At 34.2% G+C, this 19,121-nt stretch overlaps 6 protein-coding genes across 8 annotated transcripts; 3 read left to right on the forward strand and 3 right to left on the reverse strand.

The window, feature by feature from the left end:
- The first annotated feature begins 779 nt into the window (after positions 1 to 779).
- On the forward strand, positions 780 to 2,727 carry LOC106439560 (peroxisome biogenesis protein 3-1-like). The gene is made up of 7 exons (XM_013881041.3): positions 780 to 958; positions 1,048 to 1,209; positions 1,289 to 1,479; positions 1,559 to 1,689; positions 1,767 to 1,894; positions 1,957 to 2,187; positions 2,269 to 2,727. The coding sequence occupies exons 1-7, from the start codon at positions 945 to 947 to the stop codon at positions 2,531 to 2,533; spliced, it is 1,122 nt and encodes a 373-aa protein (XP_013736495.1). The 5' UTR covers positions 780 to 944; the 3' UTR covers positions 2,534 to 2,727.
- On the reverse strand, positions 2,694 to 5,732 carry LOC106444116 (WAT1-related protein At3g18200-like). The gene is made up of 6 exons (XM_013885637.3): positions 4,314 to 5,732; positions 3,994 to 4,056; positions 3,792 to 3,908; positions 3,307 to 3,700; positions 3,078 to 3,229; positions 2,694 to 2,998 (listed from the first exon to the last, which is right to left on the reverse strand). Exons 1-6 carry the CDS (start codon positions 4,562 to 4,564, stop codon positions 2,860 to 2,862), a joined length of 1,116 nt encoding a protein of 371 aa, XP_013741091.1. The 5' UTR covers positions 4,565 to 5,732; the 3' UTR covers positions 2,694 to 2,859.
- Positions 5,733 to 6,049: 317 nt separating this feature from the next.
- Positions 6,050 to 9,720, reverse strand: BNAANNG11120D (2-oxoglutarate and iron-dependent oxygenase domain-containing protein CP2). 2 transcript variants are annotated; one of them, XM_013881040.3, is made up of 10 exons: positions 8,990 to 9,720; positions 7,818 to 8,362; positions 7,631 to 7,678; positions 7,378 to 7,554; positions 7,155 to 7,305; positions 6,987 to 7,073; positions 6,787 to 6,911; positions 6,580 to 6,698; positions 6,399 to 6,510; positions 6,050 to 6,305 (listed from the first exon to the last, which is right to left on the reverse strand). In XM_013881040.3, the coding sequence occupies exons 2-10, from the start codon at positions 8,127 to 8,129 to the stop codon at positions 6,270 to 6,272; spliced, it is 1,167 nt and encodes a 388-aa protein (XP_013736494.1). In that variant the 5' UTR covers positions 8,130 to 8,362; positions 8,990 to 9,720; the 3' UTR covers positions 6,050 to 6,269. The 2 variants fall into 2 exon arrangements, with proteins under 2 accessions (XP_013736494.1, XP_013736493.1); XM_013881039.3 differs by having other exon boundaries at positions 6,580 to 6,701.
- Positions 9,721 to 12,726: 3,006 nt separating this feature from the next.
- Positions 12,727 to 14,260, reverse strand: LOC106444115 (reticulon-like protein B9). The gene is made up of 5 exons (XM_048776495.1): positions 14,031 to 14,260; positions 13,643 to 13,823; positions 13,407 to 13,548; positions 13,214 to 13,283; positions 12,727 to 13,107 (listed from the first exon to the last, which is right to left on the reverse strand). Exons 1-5 carry the CDS (start codon positions 14,140 to 14,142, stop codon positions 12,938 to 12,940), a joined length of 675 nt encoding a protein of 224 aa, XP_048632452.1. The 5' UTR covers positions 14,143 to 14,260; the 3' UTR covers positions 12,727 to 12,937.
- A 2,468-nt stretch (positions 14,261 to 16,728) lies between these two features.
- Positions 16,729 to 17,261, forward strand: LOC106444113 (non-specific lipid-transfer protein 2-like). Its single transcript, XM_013885635.3, has one exon. It carries the CDS (start codon positions 16,816 to 16,818, stop codon positions 17,104 to 17,106), a length of 291 nt encoding a protein of 96 aa, XP_013741089.2. The 5' UTR covers positions 16,729 to 16,815; the 3' UTR covers positions 17,107 to 17,261.
- Positions 17,262 to 17,480: 219 nt separating this feature from the next.
- On the forward strand, positions 17,481 to 18,937 carry LOC106439558. 2 transcript variants are annotated; one of them, XM_048776496.1, is made up of 3 exons: positions 17,481 to 18,382; positions 18,476 to 18,560; positions 18,919 to 18,937. In XM_048776496.1, exons 1-2 carry the CDS (start codon positions 17,927 to 17,929, stop codon positions 18,551 to 18,553), a joined length of 534 nt encoding a protein of 177 aa, XP_048632453.1. In that variant the 5' UTR covers positions 17,481 to 17,926; the 3' UTR covers positions 18,554 to 18,560; positions 18,919 to 18,937. The 2 variants fall into 2 exon arrangements, with proteins under 2 accessions (XP_048632453.1, XP_013736491.2); XM_013881037.3 differs by lacking the exon at positions 18,919 to 18,937 and having other exon boundaries at positions 18,476 to 18,785.
- Positions 18,938 to 19,121: the final 184 nt, after the last annotated feature.

Raw genomic sequence — 19,121 nt, forward strand, 5'->3', positions numbered from 1 at the left:
TGTTTTTTTTTTAATTTTAATTTCTTATTAAAAGATTTTTCAGGTAACAACACAATATATATAAAATTTATCTTTTTATTTTAATATATATTAGATTTTGGATAATTTTTATTACTATACATTTTAATTACTTATCTAATCAACATAATTAAAATTCGTTTTTATTTTTAGTTAAGTTATATATTTCATTCATTAACAATATAAACGATTTTAACAGTTTAACTTTTAAGTTTGAGAACTCGAATGCAAAAAATTAATTTCCAAATAATAGTATAGATTTGTGTGGGCTTGCATTGTGTTTTTTAGTACGAGTCCTTCGGCCATTGTTAGTGTTTGGGAGAGACTGTCAGAGATTTTTCGATTCAGAAATGGCGTATCAGAGCGAGGGAGCTGGAGATGTTTAAAATGAAGGTAGGTATAGTCTGGTGCGGTTTCTTCGAGAGAGAACTTTTATTTGGGCTGATGAAATTAATTTTGCTTATAATTGGCCGTACTGGGTGAGCCCACTTTTAAACCAAAATTATCATCTGAACCGGTTTATTTGTTGGACATTCACTGATTTAATAACCAAAACCAAAGCGAGAATCAGTAAAGTTGGTCTGACTCTATCTTATTAAAATCGGTTTCGAATTTCGTACCTGAAGTAGTGTATTTGGTTCACTAACCAAAACCATATTGAAATCTGTTTCGATTTTACTAAACCGAACATCTACAATAAACTAATAGACCCGGTCACTTCGATTCGGTTAAGTTCGGTTAAAATAAATAAAGTAGAATCTCGGTTTGGCTTTGAAGCGATAGCATTCATTAATTACTCCGAGGGGGGGGGAGACCGGAACTAAAAGCCATCTCTCGCCGGAAAGTTCATCACTTTTATCTTTTACTTCAATCCAAAACGACAGCCATGAGGTCGTTGGTTCGAATCCGATAGCTATCAAAAGGCCATGGATTTAATCAGGTTTGTTCTCCTCTAACTAACTAACTAACTAACTAACTAACTCTGTCTGGTTTTCCTTTATCTCGCTATTGGTTTATGGGCAAGTGTAGAAGCTTCTGGAGGAAGCACAGAAAGAAGATTCTTGTGACAACAACTTGTTTGGGAAGTGGTTATTTGCTTTACAAACTATACAACGCCCACACTCGTAGCCTCGCCGACTTGGAGCGTGAACTCGCCGAAGAGCGTCACAATGACGCAATCATCAAAACCCAGTTACGTTCTTGAACCACCACATGATAAAGTCTGTTCCTTTTTGCCCCTATTGTGTTGTGACTCTTTTGATTCTGCTAGAATGAAGGCTCATTTCGAGAACATTCAGATGATCGCTGATGTAACTACATTGCCTCACGCGTTGCGTCGCTTGAGTAGCCGCATTGCTGAGGAGATCCATGTGTCTGGTGTTATGGAGACGTTAAGTAAAGGAAAAGGAACTTTGGTTCCTTCTGAGAAGCTTTATCTTTGGAACGAGCTCAAGATTTTGAGTCCGTACTATACTTTCTCTTGCTGTACTTATTACTTATTGGTTCTTCTCTTTTATGTGTGTTGTGTGTTGCTTTCCAGGTTTCACTAGAATGGTTTTGTCTTTGTGGTCAGTTACTATGCTTAGTTTGTACATTAGAGTTCAAGTCAACGTTCTGGGAAGACACTTGTACATCGATACTGCTAGAGGTCTTACAACCTCCCATTTACTTGTAAGTCATTTTACTGACCTTAGTATTCATTTTATTTTTTTTATATTTCGTTTATGTGTGTATTTTGTTTTTCACAGGAAGAGTTAGATCTGATAGATAGAGAGGAGGAGAAAAAGTTTCTGACAAGTGCTGATTATCTTGCAACCAATGGCATGCCGAGTTTGATTTCCGATATGAAGAGAGCAGTGAAAGAAGTTCTCAAAGGGTACATTTACATTATCAAAGTTCTTGTAAGGATGAAATCTAATGATGCCTGCTTGATTGCAGAAAGCAGTTAAAAGATGTGTTAACCACCAGAACTCTTGAAGAAACTGTGATTCGGATTCTTGATGTGTTTATGAGCAAAGGAAGTCCACATCACTGGGTAGATTATTTAATGATGGCACAAGACACAACAATGAGTCCAAGAGACACCACCACTAGTGTTCTCTCTTCAGATGATGTAGCTGTTTCCAAGCTTCATCATCTCATAAACGAGACACGGGAAGTACTCACAAGGTAAAGAATGTGTTCTGCTCCACATAGCTTATTCGTTGCGACCATTTAAAGATTCGTTTGCCTCGTTGTCTTTGTTTGCAGCACTGAGTTTACAAATGTAGCAGAGATCTCGCTCAAGTCTTGTACCGTAGCGTTAGTAGAGGAGATGGAGAAGCAGACCGGTTTGGCTGCAGGGATGCAATTGGCGAAGCTCTTACCACAGATTGAGAAGACTATCCCGGAGATTTCAGCTGTACCGGACGAGAACCGGTTCTTGCAACTCATCAGAGACTTGCCTGAAGTTCAACTCTTTTTTACTCTTTTATACTCAAACATGCCACTACAATTCACAAAATTGCCAAATTGATTTTATGTTTACGTTTCAACAAAGTAAACACATACCGAGAATAATATGTATCAAATCATTTAGTTTCACCAGCTCATTGGTATGTCAACAACCAGACCAAACCAGAACATAAACTACTATTTACTTCTTCATTGTCAACTTTGATTCAGTTTTAATCTTCTTTTCATTTTATTCATAAATTAATTGCAACCCAATTTTTGATTACAACTCAAAAAGTAAAAAACTACAATATGTATTGAACGAAAAGAGTAAAGAGAAACTTGAGGAGCATCTGTCTTGGCCAAGTTCTTGTGTGTGTATGTACAGAGAAGTGTTAACTTCAAGAATCAGTGTTCCTCAAGTAGATGTTTGGTTAGAGACTCTGGATCTTGTTGACTTGTCTCTTCAACCATCTGTCTTCTTTCTTGGTTTTTGCCCCAAAGAACTAAGTAGAGTCCCAGCATTATGAACACTGCACCAAGAACACTGTAAAGCAAAGATTGGATTAGAACAAGCAACCAAGAAGAACAAAAATCATTAAATATGGCTTTACAATGTGTTTTACCTTCCAGAGTACAACTGATCACCAAGAACAAGAAACGCCATTGCAGCAACAAGAAGTGTCTGGAGAGGCTGGAAGACTGCTACAAAGACAGGACCGCCTTTGTAGATACACCATGTCTGAAGGTAAACCACCAATCCTGACGCTATTATTCCCTGTAACCAACAAAAGATTCTTTTAGCTAACTTCAACGTTTGAGATGAAGGAAAAGATAGGGAGAGAGAGAGGTTACCGCATATAGGATGGTGAAGAGCTCTTCCCAAGAGACAATGATCCAGTTATTGAGATCAGTTTCAACAAACAAAGCAATGACCAGAAACTGAACCAGGCCAAAGAAACATGTGAACGATGTTAGAGTGAGCTTTGCTGGGTACTTCTTTAGGACAGGAGCTTGAAGAACCATCCAACCAGCCCATGACAGACAATGCCCCATAAGGTATAACCATCCCAGCGTCCAGTTCTGCGAGTTCTTAGATTCTGTCTCTTCATCCTCATGCAAGTTAAGGCCCTTGTGAAACATAGGAAACCCTCTGTACAATGTGATCACTGTGGCTCCACCGATGCTCACTAGGGTTCCTAATACTTTAGCCACACCGTGTTTCCTCACTAGGTCTATGTGCTCCAATCTTGACACACAGAGGAAGATCAATGTTAGACTTAGAGAAGATCATGACTAAAATGATATTTTAATAAAAAGAGGTTGTTAATGTTAGGTACCGTAGGGCACAAGCCATGATGAAAGTGATGGCAGGAACAGAGTTTTGCATTGCAGAAGCAAAAGTTGGAGTTGCATAGTACAGTCCCAATAGATAAAATCCTTGGTTTGCTGTGATTCTGATGTTAAAACATTTAAGAGTTAACTATAAGCAATGATTTTAGGATTAAGGAAACACAAAGAGTCTTGTTTTGTTCTGCTTACCCAATAAGTGCCAAGAAGAAAAACTGAGCTAGTAAAGAGATTGTGAGTGGAGGCCTTTCCTTTCTGTTGAAACAAAATGCATTGTTAAGAACATTGACAACAATCTTATCCAACAATGGACTAAAGATGCAAACTTTATGAAATTACACAAGAAACCCAAATGAGATCAAGAAAATAAACTTTCTGAAGTTACACAAAAATCTCAGAGATGAGATCAAAGGTTCAGACTTTCTGAAGTTACACAACAAACCCACATGAGAAACAAACACACCCTTTTATTCTAGTAAGCCATAGAAACTTTGAGAGATGAAAGGACTTACTTTTCAAGGAAGTAAGCGAAGGGGCCAATAAGGAGAAGGGCAAGAAGATTCCTATAAACAGGGTAGACAACTTTGCTGACACCAATGTTAAGAGCAACTCTTGAGACAATGTGAAAGCCTGCAAAACAGAACTGAAGTGTGATCAATGCCACCACTAGCTTCATCTTCTCTGATACTACTGCTTTGGCCATTTTCTTCTTCTTCTTTCTTCTTCTTGAGCTCTTCTCTTTTTTTGATGGTTGATTGCACATCAAAGGTCTGCTTTTATATGAATGTGTGTCTGTGGTAGACTTGAGATTTAAAACATAAAATAATCATTGCTGATTATAATAAATTAATTGGAGGATTATTGGGTTTAGTGGTAACAGAATGGTCCATCATTTCTTCAAGTAGGGTACTTTGTTTATTTGTAATCAATGATTATGAATAATCATGAATTGATGATGTAAGATGGTTACTTGACTATAATAATATGATTTGGAGGTTGAATGTTTATGTGACTTAGATATGTAGGGATATGTATATGTTGATAGTAACATTTGTATGTTCTTCCATTCCCACATACACAAACAGTTATGAATTTGGATTATGTCATGACTGTGACAATGATACAACTCTCTTTAACCATGAGTTCAGGTAACTTGAATATTTCCTATGCGCTAAGAAGGCAAAAGCAAGTGAAGGAATCCGTTTGTTTATTCAGCATTCATCTTCCCTTGTGGTACATTTCTGTTATAGTTTTTATTTTTCTTTTGTAATAATGTCTTTATGGAATCGAATAGCATGTGATCTAACCACACAATTAGGCATCTTGTCTTGAATATGGAAAACCATCAATAATCAATCCATTTGTATATGAATAATTTGAGTAATATGTTCAATAATGAATATTTAAGGAACAACCACCGTTTTTTCAGTTAACTTGTTCTTTTATACATGTCATTAGATTCTACAAGACGGCTGCAACTATATGTACCATTAATCAGCTTCAATATAAAACTATGATTTCTTACCAAAATATATGTTGAATATATTTTGTTTTCCTTAAATTTTTAATGTGACAACTGACAAGGAACTATTCTGTTTTATAAACAATTTATGATAATCATAATTGGAGTAACTAGTACTCTCTAGTTTTTTCTCTTATTAGTGGGACACATGCAAGATTCTCTCCATTTCTCAGCTCATGATATGAAAACCTCTGCATTAATTATATAATCAAGAGATCCCAACTTAAACAAAATCATCAGAACAACATCAGATCACCAAAGATCAACAACAAACCGGGAAACACAGAGAGACCAGATCTTTTTTCTAGAACATCAGATCAACAAGAAACCTCTGTATTGATTGTGTGTTCAACATCGTGATATGATCATATAAACATCATATCAACCTAGATACTCGTAAAAGATACCGAGAAAATGAAAGTGTATATATAAAAAGTCATAAATAACAGATTCACAGTGAAACAGCCTAAAGTCAACTAATCAGGTCTGGTGGTACCGTTTCACAACTAATTTCGATTTGTCTTGCCATAAACTAAGTAGACAGATACAAAACACATTCAAATCTTTCTTCTCTCTTCCATTATTTAGGTCAACGTGCAAAGTAATTACACTTCTTTCCAATTCAAGAGAGACCACAAACGTAAGAAGATCCACAATCCATGAGTTGTGTCTCGATTCATCAGTAAAGAGCACACTCACTAGAGAGAGCAGCAACACCAACTACAATTAGACAACACTGATTCTTCCTTAAACACTCGCAACAATATCAGATAACAACAATACAACTCCTCTTGTGGTATAGATAAAGCTGAGACTAAATTTCATGTACATTACAAAAAGTTAAACAACGAACCGTTCATCTCAAATGGTTTTCTACACAAGCTCAGTTTTAAGTCACCTTAAAACAGAAGCAAATTCTTTAAGAGTCATCCAAATACAAGTTTCTTCAGGCTTGGGGTGCACTCACTGCTTTAACCAATTTCTGCAATAGCCATAAGTAGCATATGTTATTATCTTACAGCTAATGGTAAAAGAGAGAGACAGCTATAGGCTTTGATCAATCAAATGATTTTACCTTTCTCAGAGCATCAAGAGCCCTTCCTTTCTCCTCTTTCTTTTCACAAAAGCACTCTCCGCACCAGCTGGAAAATTCCTTCTGATGACTTTTGAGCTCTCTAAACACAGAGCTGCAAGGAAACGCTTGATAAGAAACTGGACCAGTCCAAAAGGCAAGTCTCAATTGGTTTAATACTTACCTTCTGCACCATAGAAGCATATTGACTCGATGTCCAGATGTTGTGGCCCTGGCACCATGGCGGTGGCGCCCACGGTGAAGTACAGCTTGCCCCGGTACATGACTATAATCATATATTTCCTGCTTTCGTAATCAAATACTTGTTTAAATTAGCCATCACTCATCAGAAGATATAAAATCTTAAGCAACTAAAAAAAGAGTAGCATACATCTGGCTTTGTTGTTGTGTTAACATGTCTCTCACACCGAGTCCCACGGAAAAACAACTCCCCACCAACAAACTGGTTACCCAAACAAACATTCAGTGTTACTTCTGAATCGTCCACATGAAAGCCTGCAAAATTTATAAGAACTAGTAAGACAAACTAGTAAAGGCCATTTGAAAATTCTGCAGGACAGGTCTCAGTACCTAAATCAAGATCCCTATCTTTCCCATATTCAACTACAAACCCATGGTGAGAGTCCAGAGTTGCTCCACCTACATCACTGAAGAATACTACAAAACAAAATACGTATGGTAAGTAACTTTTTAGCCTTAATAATACTATGTATGTAATGGATTTCACTTATATATTACCTTTAGTCATGGGACGTATAAAAGACTCCATGAGTTTGTCAAGCATGCTATCCAACCCAAAGTCGTCAAGCACAGCACCGTATTTATTCATGGTGTTTGGCCTCATGATTCTGAACTTTGTCTCACCCACCCACTTCTCAAAATTTTCTACCTGCAGGGTCAAACAGTAGCACATAAGCAAAACGTATAAAGACAACATAAAAGGAGAAAGGAAGCACATTACCTCGGCTAGCATCATCTCACAGAAGCTAGGTTGGAGCATGTCAAAGACAAAAACACCAGGAGACGGTTCAGAGATAATACTTCTGAAGCTTTTCTCTGAGCTTTCATTGATCGCCTTAATGAAAGAGGGGACGAAGCATTGCATAGGAGCTAGAGTATACAACTCCTTGTGAAGCGGCTGCAGAGAGAGAGAGACAAAAAAACATATTAAACTACAAGCTTATGAACTGGAGCATCAATAAAGGGATTCACACCTGATAATTAGTAATTATCTTCTGCCTATAGACGCTGTGCCTCTGAGCCTGTAACACAAGACACAGAGCAATAACCATGTAAGAAAGGTCAAAACTTTGATAAAGAAAAGAAGCATTAAAGTCATAAACTTTCTATAAGCATTGAGCAAACCCAAAGTCAAAGAAAGGTCAAAACTTTGAAACATACTCTGGACCGTTCTCCGTGGGGGAGGTGCCTGAGCATAATGTCAGTCATGAATTTGACTTTGTCATCCCTGGTGGAGACCAAGATTTGCTGCGGCAAGTACTTCTCGAGACTAGAGTAGACCGCACTGGGGAAATCGAGCTTCAGATCCTCGTAGCTCTCAGGCCTATGCTCGTTGTTAGGGTTTATCCTCAGTCTCTGGGAAGAAAACGTCGTCGTCGTCGTAGTAGCAGCTGTAGTAGCTCTCATCGTCGTAGTTCCGCTACCGTCCACCGTCGTCGTCGTCGTCGTAGTCTCCTGCTGGTCGCTTGACATTGGGAGCAATTCAAGTGAGGAAGTTAGGGTTGGTGAGGAGAAGACATTTCGAAGAATCCAAATCTGGGGGATCTTGATTTTGAGTTCCCGTTGAAGTTTAGGGTTCCCTCGATGACCTTTTTTTTTTTTTTAGTAATTAAAATTACGCACGAAATCTCCAACCACCACATGATTTTCCGGCCCATCTTCGAGGCCCATCATATCATTCGAACCGGTTGTTTGGTACTATATAACTGAAAAAGGATTACCGGTAAAACGCTGTATATAGTAAAACCTAATATTGTTGATAAAGATATTAATTAGAAATTTATACAGAAACTTTGTTTTTGTTCATAAACTTTTCTTAAATAATTGAGGTTAACTAAATAACGCACCTTTTGCAGACTTGCATATATATATATATATATAACGAATTTTTATTTTAAATTTTTATTTGAATTGATATTATTAAATTAGATATAAATTTTAAATTAATATTATAAATTATTTAAATTAAAATATTTATATTGATACTTGATGTATTATGTTTTTTTTTTGTTTTTTTTTGCTTTAAAAGATGTCGATGTTGGATCATTGGGAATTAGTAACTTAAATTAAAACTAATAATTTAGTCTAAAATTATGAAAAATATGATAAATTAGCAAAAATATTTTTTAAATAATATTATAGCCTAGATTATGGTCTAAACGTTGTGCAGACTAATATATATAACAAAATTTATTTTAAATTTTCATTTAAACCTAAATTATTAAATTATATAAAATTTTAAATTTATATTAGAAATTATCTAATTTTAATGTCTATATTGACAATTGATGTATTAAGTTCTGTTTTTTTTTTGCTTAACTGAATTTTTGTACCTGTAACTTTGTAAATTTTCATGGTCGGTTTGGTTAGGTTACATATTCTGCTGTTCGGGTATTGGTTTATGTTGGTTGAATCCAGAGATCGATCGACATTTAAATGGTTGAGAAAATCATGTTTAACAGAGTCACTGTGATTGTCACTGAAACTTCTTGCAACCCCTGCCAAAGGAACCAAAGAAACTACAAGAAAGTTTGGTTGCCCGCAACTGCTGCAGTTACACCAGTGAGACATATGTCGCGATATGATGGATCAAATTTACAAGGAAAACAAATCTCTAACTGGGCTTAAGTAATGACAAGAAAGTAAGTGCTCACTAACAAAAAAAAAGAAATCACCTAATTAGTATATGTGAGATGCATGAACCTATGTACGTAATTTAAGTATTGATGCATAAGTGTGAATGTATATGTGTGTATAGGTAAGAAAGAAGAAGAAATAATGGTGGTGACAGAAGTATAGAGAGCACGAAAGAGTAGACATGCAGGCTCTCTCTCTCTCTCTTTTGAATTGGTTTTATTTTTGTAATCATCCACAGGCGGTGTGATGATACATACATATGTACTTGCATGTCATCCTTAGTGCTCTCTATCTTCTGTCAACAACCAGCATCACTCTCAAACCTAATTTGTGTGCATATATGTGAATATATATGCAACATCATAAATTATATACCTATACATGTATGAGTATGTGTAAACATATAAGACAATAGGGAGTGTGTGAAGTGACAAAGGGATAATGGAGAGTGGTGTGTATATATATAGGAAAAAGCTGAAAGAGCTCTACCACAAAAACTTTGACTCTTTCTTCATGTACAATCCCTTTCACACACAAATATATATACACACAACAGAAATCATATTATAATTAAGTTATTCTGATTTATGATTTCAAATAATATGAGACTAACTTGAATCAAAAATCAATAAGTTCAATGATGGAACATAAATTTATGCATCGACTAGATATAATTGTATCCATTCATTGATCATCATCATAACTGAATATATTTTGTTATTGCATAGATCAGAACACTACTCTTTACAATATTTGGCATGCATCTACTTGATCGAACAGATTTTTTTTTGTATACGCGCGCGCCTCTAACAAAGGCACAAACACGAGCCAGGCAATGTGATAGTCATGTGACATGTGAGTTGTGTGGATGAAATCTTTTCTAGGTCAAATTTGGCTATGCCTGGCAAAAACCTACCCACCAGCTAACCGTACGTCTTCAATGTGAGAGGTGGATAGGGTCACAATACCAATTTAACTTGTCCAACAAACTCTTAAGGACAAAAAAACAACCTTTCGTGTGTTTCAACCGACAACCAAAAATAGTAACTTTCGGATATATTAAAATCAAACTTATATTAAAATATTAGTAAGAATAAAATAAAATCTACAATATTAATAAAATTTAATTTTAAAATATAATTAAAATATTTTTTTTTACTGCACATGATACAGAAAACACATAATTATCATTTATTTTATCTTCTTTACCCACTCTTTCTTCTTTCCGGGGGGGGGTAAATGTGAAACTCCATTACCACCAAATCTGGGAATATATATAGCATTTTAGTTTTCCTATTGGAGAAAGAGAAGTGGTGAAACCGTGAAATATAGGAACTAAAACAACTTTTAACTAGGTTAAGACCCGCGCCTTGCGCGGAATGAACATTATATATAAAAATTATTTTATATATTATATGTTTATAACATATTATAAATAATAAATATATATTGAATAAATAAAAAGTCATTATCTACTACTTATATAATTAAATTGGTGCGAACATATAAAAATATATAAATACAACAGAAAACGATCTTGTCAATATTTTTTCAATTTTTTTATCAAAAAAATATTCAAAGTAAATTTCAAAATTAAGATATTTATGTATTTTTATATGGCATATAGTTTAATTTAAAATGATACATATATTTATATATCTTTTATTTTTGATACTTATTAAATGAGACTTTCAACTTATATTATTTTTTAATTATTTGTATCATGTCATAACAAAATTTTTAAATCATCGATCCCAAAATTTGAATGTGAAACTTTTAACAGTTTTAGTAATTTATACTCATTTTTAAAAATTCAAAATATAATATATATATATAATTTTTAAATTTTTATTATATGGTTACTATGATTTTTTTAATTTATTTTAATAGCTTAAAATTAAACATATATATATATATTATAATACACACTTATTTTTATCAAATCTTTATTATTCAAAATCATTAATTGTCATATATACTTTACCACATTAGGCAATTCCGTAATCTTATTTAAGGAAATAATGAAGCACATTAATAATGTATTTATTATAGTTTAATAAAAAGTTTATTATATATTTAGATGGACCAACTTATTTTTCTAAGGATTCTAAAAATCATTCTATTGATGACACATGGCTACAAAAAAATATTGCAATACTTTTTAAATAATATATAGGGGATGTTGGAGGACTGTAGAGAGAAATACAAAACAATTAAATAAGTGGGGAAGATTAGTAGAGTACTATAGTGATGAGATATCATTAATTGATAATTGAACATGGAACTTTCATTGCAGAGTGGCACATATGGTAATAATATATTGAAATTGATAGAAGGATGAGTACCAGTCTTCATTTAAAGCTGCAACTTGTGTGACCCATTTTCTCCATTACAGTACCAATTAGTGTCTTATTGTAGTGTAGACTGTAGAGTGTATGTAGACCATCAAATTTGAAATTCAGATTTGGTGTACTACTCAGATCGAGAGACTTTGTATCGTTGAAAATGTTTTTGTCTTCTTCGATCGATACTTCTGTTATCGTCATTATTTATTTTGTCAGTATAGAATAATTAAAGATGATGTGTTTTTGTAAAGTTTACCACCCACGAAAATTCTCATGGTCTTGGCATTATAAGTTTTTTTTTGTTGGCATTATAAGTTATAACCATCTAAATGCAATATGGATGGATGGTGGGTGCATTTGGGCACACGTTAACGCGTGTTAGTCATGTATATATTCCCATAAATTATATATAAAACGTTTTAAAAGGCTTATGAACACTTCCAAAATCAAGAGTACAAAATCTATTGACAATCATATATTGGAATATTTGACAAAAATAAATAAATCATATAGTGGGATAACTGATGCCATATTATTGGACTGATTATATTAGGAAGAAATCACAGTCGATATTTGGCTAGAAGTGGAATCCACTCAGGGGAACCATAAGAAAAGGACACCAGTACATTTACAGCATCGTTGCCGGAAAGACCATGAAAATATAATGAGAGAGTATACTCCCACATATTTTCAAATACCGTCTCCCCGAATTCCGAAAAGTATGTACACAAAAATCAAATTTGTGGAGGAAATTTTGCAATTCTGTATTTGCCACTCTTTTGGTTAGTTTTCTTAAATTAATGAAAATTTGGTGAAAGAATTTATAAATGTGTTTACATGTAATACCTTTTATAATAAATTCTACCATTTAAATTTAAATCATTATTATTATTATTATTGTTATAAAATTTTAATAGTTTTTTCGAGAAAACATATAGTTAAACCACCATCACAAAAAAAATTACGAATCAGCTGATTAGCTTTGTAGTTTCTTAGAATGTTTGATTTTACTAATATTGTCATTGCTAAATCTTACGAACGTTGTTGAAATAAAATTAAGGTATGACCATAAAATGTAATCAAATGCCTTGATAACCCTTAGGAGGGAAACTAGTCTTAATTTCATTTTGTAAAGAAAAGAAAACACAATAAGCAAAAGAATTATTTTAATTTGAACTATGAAGTAAAACTTCTTTAATTTTTAGGATTTATATATATATAATTTCAGAATTCATTATATATTTCTATATACATATGAATTATGATTATACATGAATTAATATGTAAACAGTGAAGAATTTAAGTATGTTTCTTGATTTTAACAGTTCCTCTTGGGATCTTGCTAAGAACGTTCGAGTCAATTTTTCTGTACAGCTTCCTCATCTTCCTCGCCAACTTACTCAGCACTCTATCAACGTCATCCTCGTACAGCTCGTACATAACCGGCAACGTTTGCATGCTTATAAACCCTAAATGGCACAATGTGCATTAATTAATCCTCTGCTAATTAATCAATAGTTTAAAAAATCAATAGTTAAATCTATACATGTTCTAGTAATTAGCTATAATTCTTACCTATGAACAAAAGATTCATAAAGTTGAAATATGTCCCGATGATGGATAAGATATAAAGTGAGATTGTTGTCTGAAAAAATTGTATCCAATTTTAGGAAAATAATAGTAAATGGAGTTGATAAATTGATATATATATATATATATATATAATTGAAAAAATAGATGTATTGAGATGATCAATTCAACATCTTACGAGGAAAAAGAGTGGAGGATCTCTTCCACAAGCAATGTCAAGAAGCTTGGAGAGCATTCTGTTGAATCTATCATGAAAGCTTCTTGCTAATTCCTTGAAAGAAGATTCGTTTAGAACCACTTCTGGTATCATTGGCCTTTCCCTGCATATATTTAGGAATAATGCACGGAAATTATATATTATATTTATGATCGACCCAATGAATCGAAAAGACTAACGAAAGATATATACATTACCAATTGAGAAAATCAGAAGCTGTGGACCAAATAAAGAAAATAAGCATGGAGGTCATGGAAGCATGACAAATTAGGGTTATGAAATTGTATTCCACTACTTCCATCAAGAACCAGAAGACACTAACTCCTATCGCCAATGTAGCAGCTATTTTTGGCTCTCTCCATAGCAAAATATCCGCAACTGTAGTAATAAATAAAAAACTTCAAATTTTGTGATTGGCTACAATATCATTTGTAGGAAACATGAATGATTCGTTGAATTCATATACATATAAAGGTCTTTTAGAGAATTTATAGATAGAAAACGATTAACTAGCTATTTTCACGTACATACTCGTCATGAGCGACTAGGCCGATATAAAGTTAGAGAAAGGAGAGAAATAAATACATTTGCCTCCTCCAAATATAGAGTGAATTGATCGTTGGCGATTGAAGAACTTAGTCATTTGATGCATTGTTCTTTCATCTTCAGAATCAGAAGATCCCCCAAATATTGGCATGATTGGATGAAAATATGACAGCTTACAAATTAAATTGGAACGGAATAGTAGTTAACATTAGTGTTCTGATATATATATGTAAACTCGTGGTGATGGGTTTGAAGAAATTGAAGGGGAAAGCAAGAAATATAAAAAATAGAGCTAGGTAGATACAAGAGAGGTTCTAGGCTTGGGAACAAAGTTAACAACATCTCTTCATGAAGCAAGCAAAGAATTGGGAATGGTTTTGCCCTTATTCCTTCTCCCATGTGTTTCTTCATGTCCACCACTACATAAATTAAGAATTCAAACCCCTTAATTATATAAGTTCCTAATTTGCATGTATATTTTAGACGCATCACAACACCTTCTATTTTTCGATGTTACTACATTTTTTATATTTTTTGACGATCATATGTTACTACTTTCTTTAGAAAATTAATTTGAATTAATACTGGAGTAACAATGGCAATGGTTGCCTAAACACACAAGAGACCAACCATTTACGAGACTTTTGACCAATACCAAAGTGAAAGTATAAACCAATGAAACAAATTCATAGTCCCATCGAAAGGGTCTAGTTAGAGCAGTTCTAACGTTGGTTTCAGAAGAAGTTCTTAACTTAAAAAGAAAAAGATAAAATTATAAAAAAAATTAAAGAAAAAGAGCAAAAATTCTTAGAATCGGTTGCAAAACTAAGGACAGCAACATATGTCACTTTATTAATGTTTCAAGACTTGTAATAGTTAAAATATTAATTTATTTTTTTCTTTTTGGAACTTCTCACCATATATGCCGGCTCTTAGTTTCTTCTTATCTATTTTCAGGATAGACTAAAAGAAAAACAAACTATTCTTAGAAACAAATGATTCTAAAATATTTTTCTTAGTTTTAGCCTCAAACATGCATTAAGATAATTGAATTATACCATTTGTTCTGTAAGAGTAGTAGTAATAACAACGCAAATTGTGACACTACTCAATCTATAAAGTTCATATCACGATCGATGATGCTTTGGATTAGGTTCTCTTATTTCATTTACTCTTTTCAAAACGACAATACCACTATTTTCTTAGCCGTGTTTCACTTTTATATAACGCGTTTTTGGAATTTTGAAAAATAATAGAAACAAGTAACATCAAATTTCAAAGTCGAAAGACATAACATTTCGACCCAAAAAAAAAAGTCGAAAGACACATGTTTGTATGAGGTACAACTTCAACAACCAGTGTGTGAACACATTTCTAGTGATGTCAACTCCACCAAACATTCCACTGTCTCCTCTCTCGTGTTTTTGAACTATGATAAGCTCTTACTTACTACATACATCATTTTATTTCTACTGTAGTTTAAAAATCTAGCCAGTATTCCTACCAAGCAAACCGATCAACCGTTTAATAAACCCATTCCAATATTTGCTTCTTATTTTTCAAGCAACGTTAATGATCATTTTTCTACGAATATGTCCACAAAGTCTGGAATGATCACTTTGCTACAAAGTCTGGTTACCCAAAAATATGCAACAACTAATATATCCAATAAATTTCTACACTGAAAAGTATATGAAATGTTCGTTTGATTACTACATACAGTTGCGCCAGAAGAAAAATTCAAAAAAGGATGTTCAATGAGTGATTGTGGCAATGATAGTTCAAATGTATCCCCAAACGCACGCTTCTTCTCAAAATCATCATTTTGTATATAAAGACTAATTGATCGTTGTTGTCGTTAACTTATTGAATTAATTATGTCGATACATATACGAATATATTTCTCCATCATATACTATTATCAGTGTGTGTGAGAGAGAAAGATTAATAGTGACGTTAAAGATATATCAATAGTGACAAATATGAGTCATGCCTATATAAAATTTTATATTCTTATAGGAAGTTGTTGAATTATTAAATAAAAATAGAGTTCTAAATAATTTTTGATAAAGTATTGAGAAGAATATTCTCAAATAATAGAAGCTTGCCACTTTTTTAAAAAAATATTATATAACAAGTTATGTGTTATATGTATTTTGGTAGTGGAAACAATTCTATATTTACTCTTATCGTGATGTTTTTCTTTGGTGGAAAGTCGACATATATATAGAGGGTCAAATATATATGTTGTTAATGTGACCTAATATATTTAGCAGAAATAAAAAGTGACCTAATGAAGTGTTGAATTTTCTAAATACATTTTCCCCACTTAGGAGTCCTACTTCTCCACTTGGAAATATAAGGAGACGAATAAGACAAAAGGCACCAGTGCAATAAATAAAACTCTAAACAAACAAGAAAATATAGCAATGAATCTATGTCAATATCGCATCATTTGAATACTTATCAAGCCCTTCAAAAAAATCATAGAATACGTATCCCCAATTTTAGCCGCAAATCTTGATTGTTTAGTGTTTCCTAAAGTCAAATGATTCGCACGAGTTCTTACTATCCACAAACCAAGAATGTTAAGACACGGCACAATAAGCTAGCTAGTGCACTACTAGTTTAATATTTTGATAACTTTTTTTCAATCCATATTTTAGAAAATACTAATAAACCAGAAAAATGTAAGGAAAAAACATTTCACTTTCCCTCTCTATAAAATAGCAAGAGACACACGTATCAAAAACCACTCACAAACACAAGAACACACTTTTTATAAACTCTCAAACCAAACAAAAGAAGAACAAGAAGAAGAAAAATGCTGATGGTCAAGGCCACATGGGTGTCCATTTTGGCCCTCGCTGCGTTTCTCCTAGTGGTTCTAGTCCCGGCGGCAGAAGCGGTGACGTGCTCGCCAATGCAGCTAAGCCCATGTGCGGCGGCGATAACCTCGTCTTCTCCACCGTCAGCGTTGTGCTGCGCGAAGCTGAAGGAGCAGAAGCCATGCATATGTGGGTACATGAGAAACCCTAGCCTCCGTCGCTACATCAGCTCTCCCAACGCTCGTAAAGTCTCTAACACCTGCAAGTTCCCCATGCCAAGGTGTTGAAAAAAGTGTGTTTGCAATTATATATGATCATCCTATAAACTATGTGTCGTTTGAATCCTGCTTTTGGTATGCGTTTGAGGATGTTAATTAAAAATCATACCCTTAAGAATAACAACGTGTGATCGATGATACTTTTATGCATCTTATTTTCAATATTTTTGTTGCACGTGACAAGGGCTCATCGTTACTACCAGCGTCTAGATTCGTCTTTGGTTCATCTTATTTCACCACTACAGGTTTTGGTTAATTTATTTTCTTGGGTTTAATCGACTCCACTGCATATATATCTATTTTGTTCATACGGATCTTGACTCAACCCAGTAAAACATAATCCTTGGTCCTTTTAAACAAAAAAAAATTGAATTTTAATTCATTCAATCATCAAAAGCCTTTTAATTACATAAAATGCAGAGCTTATTTTGAAGTGTTTAAAAGAATAAAAATCATCCTAAAAGAAAATTTACATAGATGATTTTCTTTTTATTAGTTTCTTTAGTAAATGTTTACTGACCATAAAATTTCAGATCTATCTCTGATGGTAGATTCTCGCTATCATGTGTTGTTAACGTTGTGGTCTACGCCTTTCTCTAGTAACAGTCTGTTTTGTCGTCGGAAATAAATGGACCTGAAAACAAAAAGTCCAGTAAGTGATATCCACTAAACACCTAATCTAAGCCCAATCCGAGCCCAATTGAGTTCCCGACAAAACTAATACAAACAACGTTACTTCTCTCTCTGTCTCTTTCTAATCGAATAAATAAAAGCCAAAACTTTGAACTTGCTCCATTTCGGACAGAAAGGAATCTTCTTCGATCAATCAATGGAGTTCCCTCCTCCTCCGCCGCCGCCGGAGAGATCCAAACTTCTCCATAACTTCACCTTACCTTACCTCCGATGGGGCCACCAGAGATCCCTCAGGTGCGTCAACCTACCCTCTTCTTCTTCTTCCCCTCCTTCTCCCGATCATGGAGAGAGGAGGAGGAATCTAAGCATCGATCTCGTGTGCGATGGGAAACCACCAAAGGTCTCAGCTTTGGGAAACGGAGGAGGCGAAGAAGCAGAAGCTCGGCCGTGGAATCTGAGGACGAGGAGAGCTGCTTGTAACGAACCCACGAGGATCACACGTGATGATGGAGACTCGGAGAAGAAGGAGAAAGTGAAGTTCTCTGTTTCTTTGTTGAGAGGAGAGATCGAAGACGACTTCACATCCCTCTTTGGGAAAAAACCTCCTCGTAGGCCAAAGAAGAGACCAAGACTTGTTCAGAATCAAATCAATGTAAAGTGTTCCACCTCCCTTTCTCTCTTCTTCCTCTGCTTTGTTGCTCTCTCATTTGAATTTGAATTTGAAATTTTAACTTTCTTGGAACAGACTCTTTTTCCAGGATTGTGGCTAGCAGAACAAGTAACAGAAGGCTCTTACCACGTCCCTGAGTCTGTGGAAACATGATGAAAAGGTGTGTGGTTTATGGTTTCTTCAAGCAACTTGTTGTGTACTATCAAATGTAGTAGCAGTGTGTCCAGTTTTAGTCAATGAAGCCATTTTATACTTTTCTGTTTGTTCTTTATTAGAGACATCTGGTGGGTTTTTTCATTACCAAAGCTAATTGTAATCTCCATGGCAATGGAATCTCCAGCTGTTTTTGTAATTTTATCAATAATGCACCTCTCTTCAATTTTCATTACATCTTTGTTCCTTATTTAGTATCATTGTTTTCGTCTATTATTAGCAGCTTAGGAGGTATATAACTTGAGTTAGTATCTTGCTTAAGATTATGCATGTTTTTGCTGTTAGTTACTTTGGCAACTTTGCAGAGTTCAGACCAAGATTCCTTGTACGACAACATATCCAGGTTTCAGATAACGTTCTTTCTCTCTCTCTCTCTGGTAAGTTGAGGTACAGACAATGTTCTGTTTATGAACACCTGAGCTGTGACACTTGCTCCTTTCTGCAGTTAGGTTTTTTACATATTATATGCTCCATTGTTTACTGTTGTATAAAAATGAAAAAAGAAAAA

The sequence above is a fragment of the Brassica napus genome, chromosome A3 (assembly GCF_020379485.1).
Source record: "Brassica napus cultivar Da-Ae chromosome A3, Da-Ae, whole genome shotgun sequence".
Classification (NCBI taxonomy): domain Eukaryota; kingdom Viridiplantae; phylum Streptophyta; class Magnoliopsida; order Brassicales; family Brassicaceae; genus Brassica; species Brassica napus.